Source organism: Podarcis filfolensis (assembly GCF_964270895.1).
Source record: "Podarcis filfolensis genome assembly, chromosome: 3".
Taxonomy (NCBI): domain Eukaryota; kingdom Metazoa; phylum Chordata; class Lepidosauria; order Squamata; family Lacertidae; genus Podarcis; species Podarcis filfolensis.
The window spans coordinates 30,513,944-30,536,266 of NC_139606.1; the positions used below are offsets into that span (position 1 = coordinate 30,513,944).

The 22,323-nt window shown below is 42.4% G+C and overlaps 1 protein-coding gene and 2 long non-coding RNA genes across 3 annotated transcripts; 2 read left to right on the forward strand and 1 right to left on the reverse strand.

Moving 5' to 3' along the window:
- The first annotated feature begins 178 nt into the window (after window positions 1-178).
- LOC310759801 lies at window positions 179-7,406 on the forward strand. The gene is made up of 3 exons (XR_014546503.1): window positions 179-429; window positions 1,562-1,668; window positions 7,203-7,406. It is a non-coding gene; the product is annotated as an uncharacterized lncRNA (long non-coding RNA).
- Window positions 2,824-13,608, reverse strand: ODC1 (ornithine decarboxylase 1). Its single transcript, XM_083607330.1, has 11 exons — window positions 13,183-13,608; window positions 9,019-9,162; window positions 8,719-8,892; window positions 8,402-8,574; window positions 8,021-8,155; window positions 7,831-7,912; window positions 7,498-7,581; window positions 5,856-6,018; window positions 5,046-5,158; window positions 4,257-4,471; window positions 2,824-3,301 (listed from the first exon to the last, which is right to left on the reverse strand). The coding sequence occupies exons 2-11, from the start codon at window positions 9,118-9,120 to the stop codon at window positions 3,160-3,162; spliced, it is 1,383 nt and encodes a 460-aa protein (XP_083463456.1). The 5' UTR covers window positions 9,121-9,162; window positions 13,183-13,608; the 3' UTR covers window positions 2,824-3,159.
- LOC310759868 lies at window positions 9,420-11,026 on the forward strand. The gene is made up of 2 exons (XR_014546591.1): window positions 9,420-9,930; window positions 10,875-11,026. It is a non-coding gene; the product is annotated as an uncharacterized lncRNA (long non-coding RNA).
- Window positions 13,609-22,323: the final 8,715 nt, after the last annotated feature.

Below are 22,323 nucleotides of genomic sequence, written 5' to 3' on the forward strand. Positions count from 1 at the left end.
AGGATAGACAATGAGAACCAGAAGAAGATAATAAAAGCCTGGGAGCAACTCAGTCCGGGGTCAGTCTGTGTTGGTTGGTGCTTGATGTTTGCAGTGGGCAGCCAAAAGTAGACGGCAGCAGAGGAAGGGGAATGAGGAAGCAGACCTGAAAGGGAGCAAGAGTGGCTTGGTGGCCAAAGACTTGCAAAGGTAGACAAATCGTTTAGCTCAGAAATAATGGGAGAACCAGCCTCCCAACACTGAAGGCTAGGCTTGTTGGGATCCTGAAAGCCAAGTTTGGGGCAAGAACTCTTTGGTGAGAGAACCACAACAGATATTTAACTTTGCAAAACATGCAGCAAAGAACAAAGTGTGGAAATATAGGCTGCAAAACCTTTAAAATGTGCCCTGGTACTGAGGTAGACCGCCCACTTGGTAAGTCATAAAATGGTTTACTTACAAAACTCTTCCAAGGTCAGATCCATGTGTTTCTCCATACAGCTGTAATATGTTGCTTAGTTACAAAAGATAAGTTTCTAAACTATTGGTATAGAAAAAATACTAGTTTCAAGCTCCATTCTTGTCTGAAACAAAAGAAACTGGTTGAAAAATAATTAAGGCTGGCTGCTTCAGACCTCCTCACATGTTGGAGTGGGATTAAAAAAAGGCTTGATTACCTATTTCCTCCCAAGGTGAGGGGAAGTGACATAGGCTAAGCCTCACAGGGCAGCTTGCTCTATGGTTTTAACCCCTTCATGCACTAATTAAGAGTCAAGCATACTTGTTTTGAGGCTGTTTACCCGACAAGGCTCTGGTGTCTAGTAGGAGAGCCAGAACAAGATTTCAGGATAGTATAGCAGGAGACCTATGCTTCAATAGGTCAGTAGGGGTTGTAACAGATTTTAACCCAAGTCTTCAGTTATAGTGTTGGTGAGGCTTAACTGGGATGGGATAAGTCTGGCAACAGAGTTTTAATAAAGTTCTTCAAAACTGTCCAGACTTAGTAATAATATAAGCTTAGGGTATAAGTGATATTAAATGATAGCAGTGGTATGGTTTAGAAAAAATATTGGCATGGAAGTTGGGTTTTCTTAATAAGTATGGAAATAGCCCCATTCCATCCACAACAGTAATTGTGCAAATGTAGCAGATAGAGCAAGGGAGAGCGCACCCATTGATATTTTTAATGTCTGCATATCTATAGCAGATAACACCTATGGAAGATGGAATGCATTTTTAATTAACCTTGTCCAGTGCAGAGCTCCAAATGTTTGGGTAACTGCAGTGCTGCATAAAGTAGGAAGCAACTGCTTTTGGCAGCTTGATATAGTTTTTGGATAATCATAGCTCACTTTGTAAGTCCAAGGAACAGAATGCACCATGTGGGACAATATGCTATTATGCTCCAAGTACTAATCAAGGTGTAGTGACTTTGACCCTTAATATCTCGTTTTAGGTTATCTGTCTGCTCTTCCTGTTATGTTGTATTTTAAAACTTAAATAACCTCTTCTCGTATAATTTATACTCAATTGACCAGCAAAGCTATGCATGTCTAACTATCGCAGAACTCCATTGCCCTAGAGATCCAAGGAAAATCAGAAATTGAATACTAGTGCCAGCTCTAGTGAGCTCTTTCCCTGCAGGACACCCAGCTCCTCAATACTGCCTGCTCATCCTCAGGAGTACAGGTAAAGCTACTTCTCTACCAGCTTAATAGCTGTCCTAAGTATGTTTTCTAAGTGCTTTTGGGCTTTAACCCATCATTCATAGCTGGAATTAAGGAAAAATTGTGTTGCAAATAGCTTGCTTTTCAAAATGTTTGATTTACATGCTATAATTCACATCCTGGTTTTTATAAAACATGCTTTAGTTATTTTGTTTTATAGCTATTATACACCATTCAGAACACCAGGAATCATAGAATCTGAATCAAGTATTAATTTGTAAGTTCCTGCTGATCAAGATGATGCTTGTGCAAAGCTCCCCTCCCGCCCGTTTTGTGGTGCTAACACCACTATGAAAGGGTGAGACATACAAGAAAAGCCAGATTCTGATGTGGCAAAGGCAAAAGCAGCATTTCATTTACACTTAAGCGGTCAAAACCAAAACTCATTCTCATGAGGATTGCAAACATGCTGTTGTGCTTCCAAGTTTTACTTTGAAATCAGTCCCACTGAAACAAGATGCATTTACTTTCAAGCCTATGTTTTATAGTGGAATCCAATTCTGAGCTACAATTCATACTAAACTTTTTTTAAAAAAATACCTGCCTTGAAAAAGCAGTTCAGCAGATTCTTAAAGTGTTTTCATTAGCTAAATGCTACATACGGGCCATTTTCCCACACAAATGCTTTGCAGAGAACATTTTTATTGTTCAACAGAATAAACCAAAGAAACCATACAAGCTTTTGTGCCTGGACAATTTACAAAAGTTCTGTATGCAAAGTATAGTTGACTGGCATTTCTGTAATTTGAGAGAAGCAGGCTTGTATTGGATTAAAATTTAGGTAGCCAAGAACTAAAAGATACTTCATATACTTTAAATGGGATGTTACAGGTATATACATAATTACAACATGCAAGCCTTATCTCAAGAGTCCCTTCCCTTCATTTTGTGTGTGTCTTATCAAGTATGATTTAAAAAAAAAATCAAAGGCAGAAAACAAAAAGCAGCATACAGTGAAAGCTAGCTTGAGGGGAACCACCTAGTTGTTTTCTGGGAAGGCCTAATTATGTAGAAATATCAAAATAATGTTCAAGCCCAGAGCTGGTGACAACACAAGATCTTAAAATCTATTCAGCCCAGATTTTTGTTCATATATAGACAAGGAACAGCTACCCAGTTATTTCAATAGACTTTATTGTAAAACAGTCAGGTCACAATACTACGTCCAGACCATTCTGCCAGATATGCAAGCTACAATGCTTGACAGGCAGAAAGGATCAGTTTTAGTAGTATACTTGAGAAGTGAATAAAAATCCATATAAAACAATATTCAAATAGTTTCCATAGGAACACAGATAAATGTGACCTCCCCGTCTCCTAGTTGTCTATTCAAGTTACATTTACGCCACCCTAGCCATTCAAAAACATTTAAAAATTCTAGCAAGAATTAAGTTAATGGTCCCAAAAGCCCTAAAAATCCATTCCTAAACTTGCATGTTAGCCAAAACTGTATCTATACATTAATGCTAGCTGAAGCACAAGCTGCTGGATAGTGTTCAATCCCACTTTCCCAGGCACATGAGAGTGGCAAAGTGACATCTTGCTCTTCCACTTCAGCTTGAAAACCTTGCTCCTTTATCCGCTGCATCAATTGCCTAATAAGGGGGAGAGAAAGAAATAGAGTAAGTAACCTAGACGGCCTAGATAACCATGACTGTGTAGTACCCTCTACTAATCTCTTGCTAGATTCTGCACCAAAAAGGATTGTGAACAGTACAAATCACTGCTCTTCCTAGCTATGGGAAAGTGAAAACTATGCACCACAAACCTTATTTTGAAAATGCTCTGCCTTCTGAGTTTTAGCCAAGCACTGCACTCGCACCCTTGAGGATTTTTTTTAAAGATTAAAATTTTTCTCAAACAGGTGAATTCTGCACTCAATGAGAGTTTCTGCACTTTCATAGAACTGTGACGAAGCCATAATGATAAAGCAAGCCTTCCAAACAGCAGCCCCCCTGAACTAGAGAAAACATGACAGCAAATTTGGCTGTCCAGATCTCTCACAACGTTAAACTATGGTTTAACATGCATGCTCCTGACTGCCATGTGTGGGAGGAAACAAACCTGTCTTGTCTATTGTGAGATATGAACCCTGGCTTGCGTTTAATTTTCTTCTACAAACAGGAGTAAAGGTTTGTTCTTAGCTTACCCCCCTCATGCTGTTTGAAAGACACAAGCCCACAGTCACAACTCGTAACAAACCAAACTGGCTTGTTCCCTCCCCAAGGCAGTCAAGAGTGGGGGGGAAGAATAAGAATAATAATAATAAAATTAATACCCCGCCCATCTGGCTGGGTTTCCCCAGCCACGACTGTTAAAATGAACTAAGGATTAAAACTGCATGCAAACCAGGCAACTAGCTAGTGAGGCTATTAAGTAAGTCAACCAAAGAATCTCAATGTGTTCTGTGCACTCAGGGTGGGATTATTAAGCCCCAGTCTATTTATATTCTATCCTATCATAATAATCTACATAACCTTTTTCAAACAAGTTTACTCACACTTAAGTCAAACTTAAGAGTGTACTTTCATTAAAAGCAGAACTACTAACCATGCTGGTCTTGACATTACATAGTGTATTGTTGGCCTCTGGAATCCATTGAAAGTAGAAGCAGCTGCCACTGTGTAGGCACCCATGTTTTCAAACAACATCCAGTCCCCAACCTGCAACTCTGGCAAGCCACAGCGCTCAACAATGCGATCTAGGCCATCACAGGTTGGTCCCCATATGCTGCAGGAATAGTACCTCTCATCTGGCTTAGGTCTCTGGAAAGAATTTAAAATTTAAGTAGTTATTGCATACCTACTGCCACAGCAGTCAGCAATAGGACAATCGCAAATAATATGGTATTTAGAATGTGCTCCATTACTACATAATGCTGAGACGAATTAGAATAGGATTGCTCAAACTGTGGTTTGTGTCATCTGTGGATTTTTAGCTGAAGATGGGAGGAGGCACATCCATCACATTGAATAGTCATACTGATGTTTAAATTGTATTTTATTGTTTTTATTTCTTATATTGTATCTTATTGCATCACATTTTGAATTCTATGGAATTGCAGCTGTTACAACAGGCAGAACAACAACTGAGATCCACCAAGACCCATAGTAATTTTCAAAAGGTCCTGGGGGATGTGGGGAGTCAAAGTCGCTGAGTTAGATCTACATTATACCAGTCCTGCAAGAACTGATGCCCTTTTGTTTTTCCTGTTTCAAGTATCTGGCATAGATAAATGACAAGTAACAGTTACCTACAGCACAAATGGGCTTAAGTTTAATAGTATACTTTTATACAGAAATACACTATATAACAGAATATAAAATATACACATAGTACCTTTTGCAAAACTGGTTTGACATGTGCATGATCATACAGGATGCAGTTAAAAGAGCCATAAACCCCATCATTTACATAGTACATAAGAGTTTTGTCATTTGGTTCTTCTTCATCTATTTGGGGGAGAGGGGAAAAAAGAGTATTAGAATAGAGCAATTGGCTAGATATTGAAAAGACAGTTCCCAACTTTGTCATGCTTTGCCATTACCAAGGAACAGAAACCTGGGATAGCGCTGTGCATGGTTACTGTCATCAGGAAAAATTGCCCGCCTAGCCCCTGCTTTTGAAATTCTTATGAAGAAAACAAAACACTAACTTTCACTCCAACACTGGGTGGCCCAGCCCCCTCTAAGGACCTCTCCTCTGTTCCCACCATCAATTATGAGTATTTGCAAAACTAACAGAAAGACTTTGAGATAGACAATAGAGATTTTAAAGAGGACTGGGAACCATTTATGTTATATATACAGAATCAATGTAAAGAAATTGACTCACTTGCAGGGTTTGATTAAACACCTGCAATTTACAAAATAAATGTAGAACAAGATGTTAAAATGGTGAGTGAAGAATAATTAAGAGTTAACCAATAAGCAGGATGAGATAATATGCCAAAAGAACCAGAAAAGGAAGTTGAGGGAAGTCACAGGGGGAGGGGGAAGCAGAGAATTTATAATGTATTTTGTTTTTGAAATGATGATTGTGGTGATGATAAAATTGTAAAGACCAATAAAATTATTTTAAAAAAAATCAATTATGAGTATTTGGCCAGTTAACATGTAAGGTCCAGGATGTGATTTAAGTATTACATACCATCTGATCCAGTGTGTTCTTTTATTACTACTTTCTTTGCAATGATATTAACAGCAAGTGTAAAAGCGGATGCAACATAGTATCTGCCAGGCTCTGCAATAATTCTCACTCCAGAATCAGAAGGAAAATACTTGTCCAAGGCAGGATTGATTACGTTAGTTATCTTTTTAAAGAGAGAGAGAGAGAAATTGATTTAATAGAGTTGTTAAGCAACATGGATATCCAATAAACAATTAGCTTGCACTACATTCTCAATGCAAGAGACTGATGCGTCGGAATCCAGCAACAAACTATTGGCTCTTTGCTGAATAATCTACTAAAAATTTGGATATGATTTAGAACAGAAACATAGAACTTCCACACGAGGGAAAGGAGGTTGCTTTGAATTTGAGAAATCATTCACAACAGTGCTCTAAGAAAAGTTATGACTTGGAAAATCAGTTCATGATTTCCCAAGCAATCTCAACTCGATTTAAAGCCAACAGAAAGCTTTTGTGAACTTTCAGCTATGCACATCTGGATTGCTCAAATGAACTAGAATGTGAAGGACTGACTTTGGCTGCAATCCAAACTCCCTTTGCACTGTTGGGGGGTGAGAATGGGACAGAGATGTCCCCTCTACCCAGAGCGACACCAGAATCACATTATTTTCACAGTGGTTTGTACTGTGCCCCAGTATCGGGTGTTTTGGTGGCAAGGACAGGCAGTCAGCCCCACTGTCTGCATCAGCTCCAGGCTAGCATAGCAATTTGCCTCCCCCTCGCTTCAGTGTGAACAATGGAGTTGAGAGATGTGGCAGCGGCTATCTCCTTCCATTGTTATCCCATCCCTCCATTCACCCTGCCAACTTCAGCTACTGTTAACTCATTCTAGAGTGTATTCACTTATACTAGCTGTCTAATTTAAGACTGAATGTTCAATGTTTTGCAGCAGAACTGAAACAGCCATATATGGAAGAGTTCCTGTAAGCATTTTTTTCAAGCTTAACGCAGGCTGTATTGCCACTTTAGCAGTATGGAGGCTATACAACATAGCAAGTACATTTCTACTATGCTGTAAAATGTATCACGGTGTAGCCCATAAAAAGATGTTGCTGTATAGCAAAGTATTTCAACTTGAAAATCACGATGCAGATTTCTCTTCCACAGAGGCAAGGTAAAAGTTACTCATGTAGGTAAAGCTATTACTTAGTACAAGTTGTTTTATACTTGTAAACTGCCTATAAGCTTCATCTATTAAGCAGTATAAGTAATGAAGTAAATATATATATTAGAAATAATTGAACTGGTGGCTTCACTCTAAGCAATACTCTTAAATTTAGGCTGACAAACCTTTTTTGACTCACAGGCACATTTGCAAACTGGAGAAGCTGTCATGAGCACCACACATGCTACAACCTGTTCTACTGGCTACAATAAAAGGCCTCTTTCAAGTCTCGCTTCAGTGGGAGAAGGAAACCTGCAGCCGTCATAGACTCATGTGCTTGTTGGTACTTCAAGAAACTTATACAAACATCTTTTGCCTATAATAGTGAAATCCCCTCCATGTCAATTGGAAGCAGATGCTGGGAGTTGTTTAATATGATCTGGGGAGCAAAGTCTGAAGAATGCTCTTCACAAACAAAGCACTTAAGGTTATGTACCTCTTCAAACTTAAGTTTCACATCTTCGGAGCCAGGAAAACCACCACCAATATCAAGCAGGTACATGTTGAAACCAAGCTCAACCTAAAAGGCAGAAATATTGAAATGTGATTCAAATCATGCTTTTATTGATAGTATTGATCAGTTTCACCATCTGAACTAATGAAGCAAACAAGAATTTTAACTAATCTGAATTAGCATCTTAGACCAACAGCACAAAAATGTAGGTTTCCCAAGTTTACTTTAAATATTTTGTATTTCAGACACATTCTGGCAATCTCACAGTACTATGACTCGTTAGTGCTATAGGAAATGCTCTTAAAATGTACTTACTCCCATATCAAAGACACAACGGGCATCAGAAATAGCTTGCACAAACGTCTCAGGATCTGTACAGCCACTTCCAACATGGAAACTAGAAAAGATGGGTTGAGTTAGTGGGAGTTTTGCTCATCCTTCTTAACAAAAGCAGAATTTGTAAGTAGCAAGTGTGCAATTTCTTCCACACAACCCGGCTGCTCACCTCACTCCAATTATGTCGATATCAAGTTCTTTTGCTCGTTCAAGCAGCAACCTGCTGGTTTTTAGTGTAGCTCCAAACTTAACACTTAGGCGACAAACAGCCTTTGAATCATCTGTTGCAATGCGCAAGACCAGCCTAGAAAACATTTTAGAACATATAAGCACATGCACATGTATTTCAGAACACACATTTGTAGTTGCTCTGAGAAAAAGTAGCTTAATAGTTGGGGGTGGGGAGCTACCTTTATTCTGTCAAAAACAGCAATGCCACCTGTTTTTTGCACAGATCTGCCTAAATGGTCACCGTCTGTTATCTGGGGCCTCAAATTTACCTAGAGAGAACATATAGATTGTACTAAAATAAATTGTAAATGTTTCTTACTTTGCTTTTGGATGGGCTCTTGCAACTTTCATCAGCTCAACTTCACTATCAAATGTCATCATCTGCACACCATTGTTTGCAGCATGCTTAATTTGAGAGACTTGCTTGCATGGATTTGCATATATTATACGCTCTGGAGGCACACCAACACTCTGGACCAGCTGTATTTCAGTCTGGAAAAAAATCCATTTTTTTAGTTTGCACATTAGTTACTAGAAATGGTTTCTCTGGAAATAAGACAATTTAAATCAAAGGCAGACATATTTTCATTTCTAATACACAGTATTTAATCAAAACATTTAAAAGCAGTCACTTACTTTACTGGCACAATCAAATCCTGCCCCAAGAGCAGCCAGAGTTTTCACTAGAGCTATGCTATCATTACATTTGACGGCATAGAAAGGAGATACCCTAGGGAGGGCCTTGTACCACCGCAAATGTTTTTTGAGAACATCCCCAAGGTCAGCAACATAGAATGCATCTTTATCATCCTGGAAACAAAGAAAACATTCATCTGTCAATATGCAGTTGCCTACTAGTGTATATTACAATAGCAACAACCCTACGTTTAGTATAAAACATTTTTAAAAAATATTCAATCTATCTACCATACTCACCGAGGAAGAAACTTCATTTATTTTTTGGTCTAGGATATCCTTTGCAGTAAAGCCTTCGTCAAGGAAAGAAAAATTGAATTCCTCACCACAGAAGTCATTCATCTTGCTTGATGTTGTTATACCAAAGTGATTTTCAGTGAAAAACTGCAAAGACACAGGAAAGAGTTTATTAGTTCTCCCACCCGTCACAGTGAGACAAGGGGAATGGAAAATACAGTGGTACGTCGGGTTAAGAACTTAATTCATTCTGGAGGTCCGTTCTTAACCTGAAACTGTTCTTAACCTCAGGTACCACTTAATTTGTTCTAGAGGTCCGTTCTTAACCTGAAACTGTTCTTAACCTGAGATACCACTTTAGCGAGTGGAGCGCCCCGCTGTCACCGCGCGATTTCTGTTCTTAACCTGAAGCACCTGTAACCCGAGGTACCACGGTACAGCAACTTAAAAAGCCATCTCTCACAGTTCAAGGTGCAATTTTGAAGGCAACTACTTTTAGTTGTGCTCCAAGGAAGTCTCTCCAGGAAAGAAAGATCCTGAAACAGGAAAGTAACCTTTATGCTCCCTAAGCAATTTTCATATCAGAGTTACATGAACTGTTCTGGATTATAAAAGGCTTTTAGGCATCAACATTTATGCCAAAATGTGTCTTTTAAAGAAATTGGACCTAGGAGCTTCCTGAGTAAACCAGTACCAAAAGACAAACAAACTTTCTTGCAGTGAACATTGAGATTAGAAGAGGCAAACAATAGGAAGACGGACAGAGCTTCCTGTGTTTGTTTCTGTTTTACTCATAAAAGAAGAAGTCTGTCTACAGGTGCATGTAGTTGCTACAATTTGTGTCCATTTTCTTCCACAGCTTTCCAAAAACTCAAGTTCTCCATGGAGTTTAATTAAGCTACTACAAAAAGTCAAGTGAGTTGTCACACTTGAGAATTTCATGTAGTATTGCTTTGACTCAAGTAAAAGGGGGAGCCTAGAGTACGGAAAAAGCATAAGTATTTGTGAGGAATTGCAAATACAACTGCCAAATACACAGTCCATGCTGGTCACTCAGAAGGAGTTTAAATATACTCCTGGCAGGAGCCCAGACAAGAGGGGGGGGGCTGGTTGGCAGAAAAATGGAGGAGAGAAGGCACTCTGCAGTAGCTGGTAGCTACAGATTGAGGGTCAAGAACTAGCAGCTGTGTACACAAAATCTGTATAACATTAGAGAAAACAGCCTGTTTCTTTGCTCTAATATCACTACAGATTTAAGGCTGAAATCCTTGGAGTAAGTTCCATTAAAGACAGTGGGAACATGCTGCCTATACTGTAATTCTGCTGTCACTCCAAGTGAATAACAACACACGTTTTCACACACCTGGTGATAAAAGCAATAAAAAGCTGAATTATGGCATTAAACAGATTGACCCACTCTGGTTTGGCTTGATGCCAGACTCCTGCACGAATGCCTGCAGGGCATAATGTCAAAACATTTCTGCCACCTCCAGGCCCTTAACAGTAAAACAATTGGAAGATGTAGAGATCCTAGGGGAATGAATGGCATAATTGGGGACAAGGCAGCTAATGCAACATAGAAACAATCTGCTGTTGTGCTAGCACAATCTCTGCAGTTCTGCAGTCCAACTTGCTTCAAAGACAGACAAGAAACAATTTGTGCTTGAATTCACTGGCACATTGCACCATGCCTTTTGTAAACAGCCACAGGAAACACAGAACAGTGATGTAAAAGTTTTAGAGACTTAACAAATATAAATAAAATTCCCAAGGTGGTGTCAATTTTTATATTTAATAAGCATTTGATATGCATTGATTTTAATTATGTAATTAATAATCTTTTATTCTTTCATTATAAGATGCTTAGGGAGGATCTACAATTCTGAAAAACAGCATAAAAATAATTTAAACAGAGCAAAATGTACAGGCCTGAAATTTAACTCAAATTTCAATTTATTATCAAGGAACAACAAGATGGATGCTACTAAAATGACTAATTGTGTTTGAATTCCTAATTTGCATTCAGTTCAGTCTACTTTCCATGTCTGAAATCACCATTAAAAGATTGGGAGGGAAAGAACAGATGAGAAAATGTCTGAGATGTCACTCATGTCGTACATTACAGCCTGCACAAATGATTTTAGAACACAAGATTCGAAAATACACTGTGCTTTTCCAATGTTTGACCCATATTTTGAAAGTGTATCTTAGCAACCAACCAAGTATGCTGAAAAGCAGTAATTTCACTGAAGGAGCAAGGTAAGCAATTTTTTTTTAGTATGTCCCTACTGGCTCAATCTTTCTATGCCCTTTCATCAATTATACAGTATCTTTTATAGCCTTATGCTTATGCTCCACTAATAACATTGAACCTTGGGCATAAATGGAAGCTATTTCACTAATACCAATGGCCTTCCAATTGTATAACAATAGAATTTGAACTCTTAAATTCTTATGGTGGGCAAACCCATAGTAAACTGAACGTATCTTTTTGCTATAGATCCTGCTTAAGAAATATAAATCAACAGAAATTCAGGAGTACATGCTCGCATGCCACTTCAAATTCTACAGAAGCAAACCCTGTGCATAAAACTTTTCAAATAAATCCATACATCATTTTATGGAGAATTCTTCCAAGTAACCCACACACAATAGTATCATTTATACTTGTTCAACAGCTTTAAGTAACAGCATACACATTTTAGTTTAAACATTAACTGTTCCTAGGATTGTAGCAGTCACTATTTACCACCATCAAGATGGCAAAGAGTCCCTTCTTTGGAACAGAGGAGGAAGGCCAGCCCATAAGCTTTACTGGCTCACATTTGAAAAATGCTGTTTACTCTTAAGCACTAGACATAACAAGCCATCTCCTTTCCAGCACTCAACTTCAGCTGTACACCCGGCAGACAATTCCTACAACCCAAGCAGCTCCTCCTCCCTCTTGCCTTAAACATATGTCCAGCTGTCACCACTTTGCCAGATCTCCTAGCAAATTCTGTTGAGGAAGGTCAGGCTTTGTCTTTTGTACATGTGGCCGCCAAGAATGACTAAGTGCTACCTCTCTCCTCCTCCCCTAACTGATAACTGTGGCAGGGTGAAGCACACACCAGCTCCAACATGTGAAGGGGGTGGAGCAGAGAGATCAAGAAGAATAGAGCCGCATCTGCAGTCGCCCTTTATATTGCAGGGGGGTGGGGGGGAGAGAGAGAAATAGAATGAGAATGGGTTGGCCCAAGTCTGGGGCTCTGTAACCCGGTTCAAACTGACTTCTTGAAACCATGCCATCATTAATGCTAGCTTTCTGGACAGAAACATGCAAAAAACCGGCTTCTCAACCTCCATCCCAGACCCCACCTGAACAGCAGCTGCTCAGGCTAGAATCTAACCCCATTAATATTTCCATTTCCAAAGGTTTCTCCCACCCCACCCCCTCATTATCCCCACTACCCCCTCGTACCAGTGCTGAACTATCTACTGCAGTGAGACCGAAGAGGAAAAAGCACTGCAGTATTTCCTCTCTCCCTCCCTACCGTATACACACCGTCTCCCCACAAGGCCAACCTCGGCATGGTAGTTACCCTACCAGGAACAGTAAGGCATCCTCTTTACCGCAACGACAATCAAGGTTATTGGATATTAGGGAGATTGGGGGGGGGGGAGTGACGCGCAAAAAGGGGGGGGGGGTTAAAGTGGAACTTCCAATACATTACTAATCTCACCGGGGGAGGGGGCAAGTTAGAAAAAATATGGGGTGGGAGAGAAAAGAAATACTTTTAAGGCCAACTTAGAATCTCAACGGGACGAATCTGCTAATAGTTAATTAAGAGACGGCCATTATGTACCGGAATTGGGGGACCATAAACAATCGTTCTTAATTAAATGTGCGTACGGGAAAGTATTAAGCCCCATAACGAATAATAATAATGATGATGATAATAATTACTAATAATAATAATCACTCAAGCCCCTATTTATGGAAGCGCGGTGGGCTACGCCACGTTGTTTCGCAGGGCTCGCCAAAATCCTCCACATTCACCCCTCGATTCGGACCCGCTTCCTCCGCGCACCCCCGCCATCCACAGGGCGGCCCGGCCTGCTCGGCGGCTGCTCTTCCGCCCACCCCACCATCCACGTGGCCGGCTTGCCTGCTTAGGCCGGCCTTACCTCAGACTGCGGCGGCGGCGGTTTCTTGTCCTTCAGCAGCAGCAGCCTCTCCTACCCTGCGCGGCAGCCGGTGGCGGGGGGACGACGACGGGCGGGTCGAGTCTACCCAGTCGCACCCTGCGGGACTTGGGGGAAGAACCGGCCGCTGTGGAGGAGAGAAGGAGCCGGAGCCCGCTCGCCCGCCGCGCAGGATAGCGGCTGCTGCTGCTGCTTCTGTGGCCGCCTCACTGACAAAGCCTCGCCAGCCCCGCAGAGCCTGTATTTATAGGCCCGGCGGTGTCGCCATGACGACGCACCAGCTCAAACCAGCCGCGTTCGGCTGCGACCGGGCCAAAGGCATTCGCCAACCGCTATTATGACGTCAGGCGAGAGGTGGCGAAGGCGAGCGTGGCATGCCAGGAGACATGGGGCCGTCATCCCCGCCCATCTTCAAAGGGGAGGGGACGTGTAGGCGAGGCGGGGCGCGGGGGGGGGGGGAGGAAAGCTTCACTTCCACGTTCACATTCTAATCCTTCATATGCGGTGCAAGAGTAGTGGGAGGATCAATATACAGTATAAGGAGCAGTGTAGACGTTTAAATTAATGTATTAATGAAATGCTAATAATATTTTTCCACATACACACACTTTATGTTTCATTTATAGCCTACTTTTGTTACTGCCAGCAGCCCCCTGGGAGCTGTGTAAAGGAGGGCAGTCGAAATCTTTTAAATACAGTGCTGTCAATAAAATAAGGAAAGGCACTGAGTGCTTTGAAACAGACATTTCCTGGGCCCTTAAGTTCAACCAGGGTAAGTCATAGCTGTCAACCTTCCCTTTTTTTGTGGGAAATTCCCTTATTCCAGCGCCGTTTCCTGCTATCCCGGATTGTTAGATATCCCGTAGACTGTCCCCGGGACAGGTGAGGCTGCTGATCCCTTATTTTCAAATCTGAAAGTTGACAGCTATGGGATAAGTAGTGTCCAGCTGGCAACATGATTAAAACAACACATCACTTCTTATTTGGGATTCTACTATTTGTAAGAGGGACAGTTACAGTGTTACCTTGGGTTAAGTACTTAATTTGTTCCGGAGGTCCGTTCTTAACCTGAAACTGTTCTTAACCTGAAGCACCACTTTAGCTAATGGGGCCTCCTGCTGCCACTGCGCGGCTGGAGCACGATTTCTGTTCTCATCCTGAAGTAAAGTTCTTAACCCGAGGAACTATTTCTGGGTTAGTGGAGTCTGTAACCTGAAGCGTATGTAACCTGAAGCATATGTAACCTGAGGTACCACTGTACAAAGGAGAAAGAATGGGGGTGGCGCTGTGGGTTAAACCACAGAGCCTAGGGCTTGCTGATCAGAAGGTCGGCGGTTCAAATCCCCGCAACGGGGTGAGCTCCCGTTGCTCAGTCCCTGCTCCTGCCAACCTAGCACTTCAAAAGCACGTCAAAGTGCAAGTAGATAAATAGGTACCGCTCCGGCAGGAAGGTAAACGGCGTTTCTGTGCACTGCTCTGGTTCGCCAGAAGCGGCTTCATCATGCTGGCCACATGATCCGGAAGCTGCACACCGGTTCCCTCAGCCAATAAAGTGAGATGAGCATCGCAACCCCAGAGTTGGTCACGACTGGACCTAATAGTCAGGGATCCCTTTACCTTTAGAAAAGGGGACGTAGCTGGATAATGGCAGGAGAGGCAGAAATTTGACTGGTAGCTGGGCTGCATGTGTTGCATTTCTGACTAACATAATACACAGCCTAGAACAGCACAGAAGTCCGCCTCCTTCCCCCAATTTAAAGCCTATATAGTTTTTGTGGGGGGAAATATATGATCCTGTTTGTGGGGCAAATAACAAAAGAATTGGCTGGGTGCCTTCTGGAGCCACCCTACTCAATTCTACCACCTGCCTTTCTCCTCCTTAGTAATAATTCAAGCTGCTGCCAGCACCATATTTAGGGCGGTGTGGCAGTTCCCCACACAGGTAAAATGGTAAAGGACCCCTGGACTGTTAAGTCCAGTCAAAGGCAACTATGGGGTGTGGCACTCATCTTGCTTTCAGGCCGAGGGAGCCAGCACTTGTCCACAGACAGCTTTCCGGGTCATGTGACCAGCATGACTAAATCGCTACTGGTGCAAGGAGGACCGTCACGAGTGCCAGAGCGCATGGAAATGCCATTTACCTTCCCGCCGCAATGGTACCTACTAATCTGCTCGTGCTGGTATGATTTTGAACTGCTAGGTTGGCATAACCCTGTACAGGTCACCAAGCTGACAGGTGCAAAATTGAGAAGATCCATAACTGTGAAGATCCATTTGGGGGTGCAAAATTTTGGCCTCGCACAGGATTCCATATTACGAAAGATTACACAAGTCGACCCCTGCTGTTGCCCTTCCTATGACTTTTACATTTCTACGATCCAAGAAGAATATAGTATTTCAACACAGTTTTGAATGTGTTTGTGCAACAGCCTCCTTTCAGCTTCCTCAGCTACAAGGTTAGTCATGCTCCAAATGCAGGAAACAGGGTCATTGGTTTGGGCCTAAAGCAAAGCCAACCACTTCAAGCTAAAATTGGCAGGAGGAGGAGTTGATGGACTTTGAAGAATCTGCGCTCTCTGTCTTTTTTAGACTTACTGTATATATAGCCTTGGCCTGAAGTCAGGCTTTGAACAAGAAATTCTCCAGATCATTGTGGACGATATACTATGTTTTATCGTCCTCATCTAAGACGCTGGTTGATTTCTAAGAATGCAAGTTGCATAGAATTCTTTTTTAAGAAAAAAATTTTAAAAATTGTACCAGAGAAAGCATTCTGTGCAAACATTGGTGTCACATTCCACAGAGTTACACATAATAATTTCTTCAGACAGGAAATTTTAAAAGGCTTCTGTGTAACTTGAAAGCTCAGAAGACTGCTAACATATTATTTCTCTAAGCGCCAAGGTTGCAGGTTTGATCTCTGTATGGGACAGCTGCATATTCCTGCATTGCAGGGGGCTGGACTAGATGTTTCTCAGGGTCCTTTCCAATTCTACAGTTCTACAATTCAATGATTCTACAAAAGCAGCACTTTTTCTGGAGGTACTCAACGATATGCAGTACCGGCACACACACCCCGCCCATGTTTAAAGTGTGGCACTTACAGTAACAACTACAGTAACAACCTTTTTTTCTTTTTTATGTAAAAAGTACTGTATAAAAGTGCATCTGAAGCACAAGACAGAAATTTGGTATTGGGCCTTGCAGTATCTCCACCGACTTCCCAGAGGCAATGTGACCAGACAATACAGATCTGCTGTCTACCCACGACTCACATGCATACCCATGAAATTCAAGGCAAAAGAAGAAGAAGCATGGATCCAACATTTCATGATGCTTCTACCGTACAAAAACATAGATGGAGACGATTTCACCGTGAAAATCAGATTTAGTGTTTCATGGTACTGTGGTGGATCAAAAATTAAAACCCGAGGCGCAGAGCTTCATGGTTTTTAGAGTCAAGCCAAACAAATCCAGTTTCTAATCTTAGAACACATCAGATGTGGGCTTTCGCACCCACCGGACAGTGGGCCTCTTATTTTCACCAGGCAGTCTGGGGGCACGGATGCAAGTGATGACTAGATGATGCATTTGAAGCATCCGATTATAAGCGTGAGGATCTACATGCGTTTCCTACTTTAAATATATCTAGGTTTACGTGCCATGGCAGGCCACAATTTAATCTATCTGTGATTCCCATGAAGCAAGAGGAACTGCGATGAGCTGGCGAGTGTCCTTAGGGTTCGTGTTCACCTAGTAGAGCTCAGTTCGTGTTCTCCTAGTAGAACTCAGCAAGTGGTAGGATTGAGACAAAACTTGAATGAATTGGCTCTACCTGTCATTCACTCTGGCCCATGCCTACTGTTGGTCTACCTGCCTTTCCGCCCTACCACTCCCAAAGACACTAGCCACTGCGGAGCTCACCCCCCTATGAAACAATGTTTGTCAGCCATTTTTCTCCCCGTGAGGCTGGGTGATCAGAAATAATCGCCACTGGTGTGGGTGGAAAAGATAAGAAAATGAGTCCCAGGTGGGTGGGTGAGTGTGGACTGAACCATAGCTGTCAACTTACGGATTTGAAAATAAGGGACCAGCAGCCTTGAAAATAAGGGACCAGCAGCCAAAATAAGGGACCTGCAGCCTCACCTGTTCCAGGCACTCCAGTCTTCCTGTCCTCCTGCAGTCTGGTCAAACTCATGCTAGTAGCTTCGAGAACACTGTCCAACCAACTTTGTAACCAGAGGTTCAACTGAATAGAATCTGAATCACATGCACCACAAGGCCTATGCAGCCTCAACTTAAGATGGCTCCCTGGCCTGGCTTTGCACTGCAAAGTTTGCAGCAGCACGTGCAACAAAATGGCGTCCAGCATTCAAAAAACCCCTCAGCTTGCATTAACTAGCCACACACAAGGCATGCAAGCTCCACCCCCCAGTCGTTCTTAGACTTCTTATTGGGTGAGCAACACAGCCAAGCAACACAGTTGGAGCCTCCCTCCTCCCTGGCCAGCAGGGAGGGAAGGAGAGGAGCTGCTTCCTTTGAAATTTAAGGGACATCATTTAAGGGACATTTAAGGGACATCCATCAATAAGGGACAGCAGCGGGACATGGCTCTGGAATAAGGGACTGTCCCTTCAAATAAGGGACACTTGACAGCTACGGACTGAACTGCCCTGCTACCCATTCTGCTTTACAATCCTGACAACAGAGGATGCCCACTTGCAGCCTGAATCAAGCCTTTTGAACTCTGCGATTGGAACCAAAATATCCTCTTTAAGGCAAGAAGCAAGTCCAGCTAATGAGAAAATTGGCTCACAGAGATCCAAATTTGATGAAGTTATCTTTCCTGTAAATTTCTGGCTCTTAGAAGTAGTCTAAGTAACACGAAATGCACAAATGCGGCCCAGTGTGTTTAATTCCCGTTTTACCATTTGTAGTGACTGGATTTCCCAGAAGTAGAATTAAAATGGGGGGCTGAGCAGGAGAGTGGTGCAGGTTGCATGGAGTCCTGGTTATCAGTTGCCCTTTGTGTGCATTTCCAGTGCTACCTGATCCTCCCCTTCATTACAGAGGAGTTTCAGAGGACAGGCTGCTTCTTTGTTAGGCGAGACGAGAGGCAACGCAGGTGAGACACATATTACTGGCTCAGTTCCTTTGGCAAAAGTTGTGTCAAACATCCTCATGTGGAGCAGTCCGCACAGGAATTCAGTGTGCCACGTAACACTTTTGGAAATAAATTTCTCACCAATTTATTCCTTTAGTCCATCTTTATCTGATCCCATCCATCTTCCGAGAATCTCACAGCAGCATACACTGATCCTCTCTCCCCAACCCACTGCCGCTGCCTTGCTTTATCCTCACAACTCTGTGTGGTAGGTTAGGCTGAGAAATTGTACCAGCTTGCCCAGGGTTACCCAGTCATGGCTGGTGTGTGTGTGTGAACTTGGCTCTTGCTTTAACCTCTGCACCACACAGGAACTGTTAGGTACAGAGTTGGTGTAGTGTAGGGACTAGGAGTATGAAGAATATCTCTGCTTCAAATCTCACTCAGCTATTGTCGATTATGATTGGTTTGAAGAAGAATTCCCTGGATCCCTGGATCCAGACGTGGGCATGCACTCTCCAATAAGAGAGCTCCAATAAGAGAGCAGAGGTTTAAAATCACAAAACATGCAGCAAATTAAAGTGTGGCAATATAGTCTACTACTAACATGAGTTTGACCAAACTGCGGGAGGCAGTGGAAGACAGGAGTGCATGGCGTGCTCTGGGCCATGGGGTCACAAAGAGTCGGACATGACTAAACGACTAAACAACAACAAATACCTTTAAAATATCCAGTTTTTAAGAATCATAGAATCGTAGAGTGGGAAGGGACCTTGAGGGTCATCTAGTCCAACCCCCTGTAATGCAGGAATATGCAGCTGGCCCATATGGGGATCAAACCCATGACAGTGACATTATCAGCACCATGCTCTAACCAACTGAGCTGCCACCTTTAAAGTCTCTTTCAAAGCAACTTTAGCATAGAAAAAAACTACATAGTTTGGTAAGTAAAATAAAATGGTTTACTTTCAAACCTTTCAAAGGTCACATTCATGTGCTTTTTCATATAGCAGCAAGAAAACACAGGCAAAAAAGGTTAGTCGTGTTTCTAAATACACAGTCTGGGCTTCGAGTGATTATCCCAGATGTCTTCTCTGGTCAGATTCACATGGTGGAAGAGAGCACTGCTAATGCAGTGGTTTGACTTCACCCCTGGAGGAGCACTCCATTGTCTCTCGAGACAGACGGATGCCAAAAATGTCCTTAGGTAAGAGCTCTCAGCCTGAGTTCTCTCCCTCATATCTGCAATAAGTCTGTAATTCCAATCTGCTCCACAAGATTGTTGTTGCTGGGACAAAGTATGAGAAGAGCTTCAAACAAATGGTCATTGTTTGATATTTAGTTCTTTTTTATTTTTTGAAAAGGAAATACCTGGCTCTGCGCATATTGCAGTGAGGAACGTCAGGCAGCTGCCATTTTAAATACACTCCCTATGAGAAGCATGTCTATCAAACATAGTGAGAGTTGCTTCTGACTAAACATGTATGGGGTTGCCCTTTCTGCTTTAAAGTGCTCAGATCCATCCAGAAACAAATATTTATTCCACTAACCTCATGTGCTTTCCATAAGGTTTTGAAACCTGGTTGTTGGGGTTTTTTCCATTCCCTTTGAAACAAATGCAATTTTTGGTGTCTGAAAGTCAAAGCTGCCAGAGGGTGACTGGAAGTCTGCAAGAGATCAAATAACAGAGAGGTGACTGAATCTGAAGCAGAAATTTTCATTGATGGTCGGGGGGGGGGGGACCCAGCTGCTTCACCTTTCCCCTTTTGCTGTGTTTCCAGTCACAATTGCCTCCCAGCTTTCTTTTGCCCATGGGGAAAAATATATACAGCTTCCAGAGAGCTGCTGTTTTCGGATTGTATACTCACTCTTTAAAGTACATGTCAAAACACATTCTCGCCTCCAAAGTATTCTGGGCACCGTACTTTACTCCTCCAATTCCCATAAACTGCTAACAAACTACAGTGACCAAAATACTTTGAGGGGGAAATGTGCTTTTAAGCTATGTAGTGTGCACACAGCAACATACTGGCAAATTAAGGTCACGCAATTAAAGTTGATTTGGTGCACAAGGTGCCTCCTTTCCCCAAAATCAGCCATTTCGTGATAAAGAAAGTCTCAAGAAAATGCTCTAGAAAGCCTGGGATATCAAGAATCATCTCCTTGCAAACACTTCAGAATGGATGCTCGATAAACAGTTGCCTCACCCCTCCCCAGACTTTGAGAATACGAAACAGGATGTAAAAGGTAAAGGTACCCCTGCCCGTACAGGCCAGTCGTGTCCGACTCTAGGGTTGCGTGCTCATCTCGCTCTAGAGGCTGTGAGCCGGCGCCGTCCGAAGACACTTCCGGGTCACGTGGCCAGCGTGACGAAGCTGCTCTGGCGAGCCAGCACCAGCGCAGCACACGGAAACGCTGTTTACCTTCCCGCTATAAAGCGGTCCCTATTTATCTACTTGCACTTAAGAGTGCTTTCGAACTGCTAGGTGGGCAGGAGCTGGGACCGAACGACAGGAGCTCACCCCGCCGCGGGGATTCAATGACTACTCAATAAATAGGTCACCTGGAAATGTCCTGTATCTTCTGAGTAAAGATGCACAGGTTTGACTTGGTATGATGATGAGGAGGAGAAAGGTAACAAACAGCTTTATGAAGTATGATATGTAACATTTTATGCAGCGTCATGGGGACATGGATGTAGATGTTCACTTGTTTGGCTTTCAAAAAACATTTTCACAGTGAGAACTCCCCTAGCCATAACTGGATTGGAGTTGTTTTGAACAGATGTATTTAATTACCCATCTTATTTACTCATCTTGTTTTAAACCAGTGGAGGTTTTGTGGGTGGGAAAACAAGGGTTCCCTGCCCATCTTAATTTGGTGATTTACTCATGTAGCTGCACAGTGCACCTTGAAGCAAAACCCAGTAGCTGATCTTGGGTGATTAACAACTACGAATGAATATTTGCGTCTCTATAGTCTTCTAGGATGCAGGTGGCGCTGTGGGTTAAACCACTGTGCTGCTTGGGCTTGCCGATCGAAAGGCCGTGGTTTGAATCCCCGCAACAGGGTGAGCTCCCGTTGTTCGGTCCCAGCTCCTGCCAACCTAGCAGTTCGAAAGCACACAGTGCAAGTAGATAAATAGGTGCCGCTCTGGTGGGAAGGTAAACAGCATTTCCATGCGCTGCTCTGGTTTTGCTAGAAGCGGCTTAGTCATGCTGGCCACATGACCCGGAAAAAACTGTCTGCGTACAAACGCCGGCTCCCTCAGCCTTTAAAGCGAGATGAGCGCCACAACCCCAGAGTCGTTTGCGACTGGACTTAATTGTCAGGAATCCCTTTACCTTTATAGTCTTCTATTGTAGGAAGTTTTTTTTTTTAGTTGATTAAAAAATATTGTAGTTCAGAGGACTTTATAAAATTCTGATTGATTCAACTCCCCCACACCTCTGCAAAGATGAATAAGCAGGGATTATTAAGGAGATACGTTTGAAGCTACTTTCTATAGCTTTGCATTTCCCTCTCCTTTATTTGTCAAGATTGATTCAGCACTTTACATTTCACATGTGTAGTCCTGTTGTAAGGCAGGCTCTTTCTCTTCATTTTAAAGCAAGCTTGAAAGATGCCCTGAAGGAGCTCAAGCTGCACACACTTGTTGATAAAGGCGCTCTAGGTAGGTATGTTGCTGACATCATTTCCTATTATCACCATCAGGGGGTTCGCAATAGCACAAAGCTTTTGCCATGGCAACTGCCTTGCGATATGATGAACCTTTGTCTCGTGATGTAGGAAATTGTTGTCAACTGATTTTTTGTTTTGTTTTGTTCTGATGTTATAAGGAGGTGGCATGCATCAGATGGTAGAAGACTCTCGTATAGCAAAATAGATGAGGGGTGAAATCAAGGACAGAATAAATATGACTCCCAAGCTGTCCTGAAATCATACTGAATGCTGGGCAGGGTATAAATAAATTATTATTATTACTATTATTATTATTATTACTGTGTGTTGCTTGTATC